This window comes from Microplitis mediator, chromosome 11 (genome assembly GCF_029852145.1).
Source record: "Microplitis mediator isolate UGA2020A chromosome 11, iyMicMedi2.1, whole genome shotgun sequence".
NCBI lineage: Eukaryota > Metazoa > Arthropoda > Insecta > Hymenoptera > Braconidae > Microplitis > Microplitis mediator.
In genome coordinates, this window is record NC_079979.1 from 11824641 (window position 1) to 11831067 (window position 6427).

General features: G+C 31.7%; 1 protein-coding gene across 1 annotated transcript; it reads left to right on the plus strand.

The window, feature by feature from the left end:
• LOC130677919 (cyclin-dependent kinase 20-like) lies at positions 1–5069 on the plus strand. Its single transcript, XM_057484836.1, has 5 exons — positions 1–511; positions 617–805; positions 883–1119; positions 4344–4571; positions 4643–5069. Exons 1-5 carry the CDS (start codon positions 326–328, stop codon positions 4799–4801), a joined length of 999 nt encoding a protein of 332 aa, XP_057340819.1. The 5' UTR covers positions 1–325; the 3' UTR covers positions 4802–5069.
• Positions 5070–6427: the final 1358 nt, after the last annotated feature.

The window sequence follows — 6427 nt, forward strand, 5'->3', positions numbered from 1 at the left end:
AGTTGTATATTATAATTATTACGAAATAGCTGGTGGGATTTGTGCGCATGTACCAACCTTCTACGCATGTTTTTAAAAGAGCGGGAAATTGAAGTTATTATGTTAAATATGAAACTGAAACTAGTAGGGGTAGATATTGATTAAATGATAAAAACACCTGGTTATAAAATAAAACTATATTGTTTATAGATGTGTACTATATTTCTGTATACAAAACATTACCTAAATAAATTTATCGAGCAATGTTAAAACAAATTTTTTTATTGGTATTTATCGTCGACTGTTTTTTTTAAGCTGTTAATTTTGTTTTATTTGTTTTTGAATAATGGAAGGTTATACGATAACTGGAAGAATTGGTGAAGGTGCTCATGGTTTAGTTTTACGAGGTATACATCGTGAAAGTGGTAAAGAAGTGGCATTAAAACGTATTATGATGAAAAAAATTGATGATGAAATACCTGTATCTATAATTCGTGAAATAAAAAGCTTACAAGAATTAAATCACCCATATGTAATTAGTTATTATCGTTATTTTTAAATTATTATTTTTATTGGCATATACAAATGCATATTTAATATACTAAACTGACTGTAAAATCATGTTTCTAAATTTCAGATAATAAATTTACTAGATGCATTTCCATCAGGTTACGATTTTATAATGATATTTGATTATATGCCATCTGGATTATGGGAATTATTAAGAGACAATGATAGACCATTGACGGTGCCACAAATTAAAATTTATTTTAAAATGCTCTTAGAAGGCACACATTATATGCACAAAAATAATTTTATGCATCGGGTAAAAGATATAAAAGAAGTAGTCTTTAAAAAAAAAAAGAAATTTAGAATTCAAAACTGTAATTTTTCTTACAATAGGATCTTAAACCAGCAAATTTATTAATAAATAATGATGGAATATTAAAAATAGCTGATTTTGGATTAACAAGATTGATGTATGATGACAGTACACATCCATATTCACATCAAGTGGCTACAAGATGGTATCGTGCCCCAGAATTATTGTATGGATCGAAAACTTATACGTCTGCTATTGATATGTGGTCAATTGGTTGTATATTTGGAGAAATGATTAATAGCTCGCCATTATTTCCGGTAAGAAAATATGTAGGGATATAATCGAAAATCTTTAGATAAAAAAAACTAACTTGAATCAAAAAGAATTTTCATTAGCCAAAAGTATCATTATGGGGTAAAAAAATTTTTTGGATCAAGAATATTTTTTTCTTGAAATTTTTATTCTTGGTTTAGGAAGATATTTTTTCGATTGATAAATTTAAATTCTTGACCCAAGTACATAATTTGGTTAAATTAAAGAAAAAAAAAAATTGCTTGAAGATCCTCAAATTCTTGTTCCAACTGTATTACCGACTTAAATTAAAAGTGGTAAGAACTCAGTCCAAGAATATCAGTCTCTTCCCTACAAGAAGCGTTTTCATTTGTTTCTCTATTCGCGCTCAAGTGGATGAACGGTACTATCTTGGTTGCACTTGTACAGTATACTGATAGAAGGATTTCTTAGTATATAACAAATCATTTCTTAAACACCCGATGAAAAAAGATTTTATACAATTATATATAAACTATATATAAATTGGATAAAAAAAATGGCCCGATCCAATTGTATACAATTTGTATAGAAATTATATACAATTCTATACAAATTGTATACAATTCTATATAATTATATACAATTCTATATATTGCAAGTATGTAAAAAATTCGCGGAGTGAATGCGGATTAAATCCGGAGTGAATGCGGAGTGAATGAATTTTTAATTATTCACTCCCCTCGGAGTGAAATTCACTCCGCAGGGGAGTTTTCGCGGAGTAGATAATTTTTTATTAATTTAATCCCTCCGGAGTGAAATCCACCCAGAGAGGAAAGTACGACGGGCCCAGGCTTGGTGCAGGCTTGGCCCAAGTATGTAAAACCTTGGCCCAAGCTTGTAAGCCAGCCTTGGCCCAGCCTTGGTAGGACTCTGGAATGATAACATTGGGCCAGACCTGGTTGCTAGACCTGGCCCATGCTTGGTTGCCAGTCCTGGCCCTGACTTTTTCGCCAGACCTTGCCCATGCCTCGAGGAAACGAATAAATTTAATTAAAAAAAAAATTTTATTATTATTAACATCGTAGATTTTATGATCATTAACGTTTAAACTATCTGAAGGAGGTAAATGATGTGAAAAAAACTCGGTGAAAATTCTGCTGGGCTCCGGGCGCGAACTGCCGTCCTTCAGATTGCTGGGTCCGAACGATAGCTACTGGACGAACCTACTAACGTTGAACTGATACATTTATATGATCTACTTATTAAACCATAGGTATAGCCAAACTTGGGTAATTCTACCTTGGCCCAAGCCTGGGTTGCCATTGGACGGCCAAGGCAGGGGCATCCAGTCTTGGCCCAAGCCTGGGTTGTCATTGAATGGCCAAGACTAGGTTACCCAGTCTTGGCCCAAGTCTGGCTCCCCATTGGATGGCCAAGGCTAGGTTACCTATTCTTGGCCCAAGCCTGGCTTGCCATTGAATGGCCAAGACAGGGGAACCCAGCCTTGGCCCAAGTCTGGGTAATCATTGTAACGGCCAAGCCTAGATTACCCAGTCTTGGCCCAAGCCTGGGTTGCCATTGAACGGCCAAGGCTAGGTTACCCAGTCTTGGCTCAAGCCCGGGTAATCATTGTAATGGCCAAGACTGAGTACCCAATCTTGAGCCAAGCATGGGCCAATCTAGATGTGCCAAAGCTAGGTTCCCCAGTGCTGGGCCAAGTAGGGCCCTGTGGTTCAACTCTGGCGGCTCCTGCATGGGCACTCCGGAGCGGAGTTTTGAAAATATTATTAATAAAATATAACTCCACATAATAAAATCGAAGTAAAAATTCGCGTATTACATTATTGATCAGCTGATATGCACACACATACGCACAAATTTTCACACATGCACACATTTGCACACACGCACACAAACACCTGCACACATTGTTTAGCAGTTTAATATAAATTTATTTAAGTATTAAAACTCCGGAGCGGAGTGAATTAGGAGTGAAATAAAATCCGCGTCACTCCGAGATCACTCCGCTAAAAAAAAACTCCCAATTCACTCCGCATGCGGAGTGATTTTTTTTAAAACTCCGGAACTCCGAGTGGCGGAGTGAATGCGGAGTGAATTCGGATTTAATTCCAATCCGAATTCACTCCGGATATTTTACAGTGTAATTATATAGACTTGTATACATTTTGTATAGAATTGTATACAATTTTTCTACAGTTGTATACAATTGGATCGGGCCATTTTTTGTATATAATTTTATACAATTGTATAAAATCTTTTTTCATCGGGCATCATTTTTTTGTATTTAACAAATATTTTTTACTATTTAAGAAATTATTTTTCAATAGTTAAGAAATCATGCCTTAAGAAATGATTTCTTAACTATTAAGAAATCATTTCTTAAATAGTAAGAAATATTTGTTAAACAGTAAAAAATATTTGTTAAATACAAAAAAATGATATTTAAGAAATGGTTTCTTAAATACTAAGAAATCTTTTTTAAATGCTAAGAAATCCTTCTATCAGTGATAAATGGGAACTTTGTCCAAGTTTTTTTCGTAAACAACTGGAAGTTATCAAAAAATTGAAGTGCACTTCGTCGCTAGTTCATAGAGTAGAGCATCGGGTCTGTGTCTTCACTTTGTGTTTAGGGCTTTTATTTCAGAAAAAAGCTTGGACAAAATTATCTGATAACCGTTCTTTAAGAAATGATAGCTTTTCATAACTGTAGGCATAAAGCATATAACTTGACTAAACCCTGCTTAAAAAATCTGATAGATTCTTATAGCTGTTTGTATAAGGACATATACTTAACTATAGCACCTCATAGAACTCATTCATTCTTATAAAATCTCTATGGGAATTTATGAGAATCTATTGGATTCTATGAGATTTTCTAAACAGGGAAGCACTTTCTCATAGAATTCATTCATTTCCATAAAACCTCTACGAGAATTCATGAAAATCTATTAGATTCTATGAGATTTTTTCAACAGAGTTTGCTTTTAGATACCCCCACCAGGCTTGGGGCAAGAATATCGCGTCTTTGTTAAAGATTAAAATAATTTCGTTAAAAATATTATAATTCTTGGTCAAAGGATAAGTTTTCTTCAACTAAGATTAAAATACTTAAATGAAGAATTTTTTGGTTTTTGATGCAAGTGAATATTTTCTCGAATTAAAAAAAAGAATGACTTAAAAACAATTCAATTATGAAAAAAACAAATTTCTTCATTCATGTTAAATTTTTTTTTTCGTGTAATTTTAGGGTGAAACAGATATTGAACAATTAGCAATTGTTCTAAAACAGTTGGGTTCACCGACACCAGAATCATGGCCTGAATTAACATCCTTACCTGATTACAATAAAATTACTTTTCCGTATCAAACAAGTGTGCCATGGGAACAAATTGTTCCTGAGGCATCATCTGAAGCCTTAGATATTATACGTTCCCTCCTGATCTACAATTCATTCAAACGGTTAACTGCTGAAGAGGTAACATTATGAACTTATCATTTTAATTTTTTGTTTGATTAACTGTGTGTATATTTTCTCTTTTCTTTTAGATACTAAAACATAATTATTTTTATGTATCTCCTTTTCCTTGTGATGTTAAACAGTTATCAAAGCCACCAAATAATCATAGAAATCAATTTAAAACAGAAGAAATTGATTGTAATATTAAGTCAACTGAATTATTTGCTGATTTGATAAAAATTATGTAATAAAAAGAGTTTTTTGTTAGGATACATAAATTTCTCAACACCATAATGCTATAAAAAATGCAAACTTTAATCCGTCCGACGATAGATTTTATGTCGTTTGATTCAACTGTATAAAAAATGTCATTTATCAGCGAGTTTTCCTCCTAAAAAATAAAGTTATTTTAAAATGAGAAAAATATACTAAAGTTTGTAAAAATTTTTGTACAAAATAATTAAAAAAAAATAAATTAAAGTTTATTAAACAATGCACGGAAAAAAATAAACTTTAAAAATTAGTGTTTGAAATTATAACCCGAAACCCGGGTGTCAATATGGGGAATTTTAACATTCCAATTAATAAATTTTATAATACGTGTCGTCCATTTTCTAAATATTAGTTATACGATTTTTAAATTTCGAATAGAATAATTTCTTGCACCAAGTCATTTTTTCTAGTTCTAAATAAATTTTTGTTTTTAATTCATAATGTAAAAAATTTATTGGGGTAAGTAAAAATTTTCTTTAGCCGAGTAAAAATTGTTTGTGTCAATGAATTTTTTTTTTCTATGCACACATTTTTGGCTTTGAGAAGCTTCCTAAAACCAAAAGGGAGTATAAAAATCTGTCATTTTGAAATAAGTAACGCGATATGAAGAATATAGCTATATTCAGTGACATTCAGCCATATTTAGTGACAGAATAATTAAAGTATTAATTTATTTAAAGAAAATAAATGCGATCGTCTTTTTTCTCGCGTAGTTTAAATATAATGCGAATGATATGGATAAATCTATTTATCTTGGCAATTAAAAAGAATTTAAACTATGAAAAGGCACAAATTCAAGTCAAGACCTATCTAATGATACCGATTTCAATAACATTAACTGATTCTATCATATAGATATATGGCGGGAAAAAATCTTCCTTATTCTCTTAATAATATAGATTACTCCAGCCATAAATATACCACTAATTCAACCAGTGGTATACTTATAGTTGGTTCCCAGTGCATATTCGCTAATTCGCAGTGAATTTCGCTAATTCATTTTTAGAGAGTAACTGATATCACATTTGAATTCAAAATTATAACTAAAAAAGTAAATGGGGAGAAGTATTCTCCCCGAATAGAAATTTTTTCAGGTCAAGAAAATGTTTGAAATTTCTTCACGGAGAAAAAAATATATCTCAGAATTATATTCTATGATTAAAGTAACAATGCGCAGTACTTATCTACTAGATTGTTACTGTAACGATCTACTGTATCTTTCTGACAACAATCAAAAATAGTCGCACAGGGTTTTTTTTTCAGTAACGTTTGTTGTTCTCGTTATTTATATACTTTCGAACAATCCCTTATTAAAAGAAGCGATTTAAAACGATTTGCAATGTTAAATGCCCATAAGAAGGGCGATTAGAAAATATTCAAAGTATTCAAAAGTATTGAAAAATTTTTTTTTCTAATCGTTTTAAATCGCTTCTTTTAATAAGGGAACTACAAAATTTTTAAGTGTTTCAAATTTGTCCACCTCAGCATTTATCTGAAATTCTTTCGACTGGACTAAGTATATAGTTGTCTCTAAAATGTGATCTTTTCTCCCACTACTTGGCTATGATGAAGTCCATGAATTTGCAATAACTAACGTGCAT

Bases quoted from the DNA above. Each gene is read 5' to 3' on its own strand.
- LOC130677919 (XM_057484836.1), top strand. From the start codon at position 326: ATGGAAGGTTATACGATAACTGGAAGAATTGGTGAAGGTGCTCATGGT. The intron at 512-616 runs GTAATTAGTTAT...TCTAAATTTCAG, and splicing joins AAGAATTAAATCACCCATAT to ATAATAAATTTACTAGATGC. The intron at 806-882 runs GTAAAAGATATA...TTCTTACAATAG, and splicing joins AAAATAATTTTATGCATCGG to GATCTTAAACCAGCAAATTT.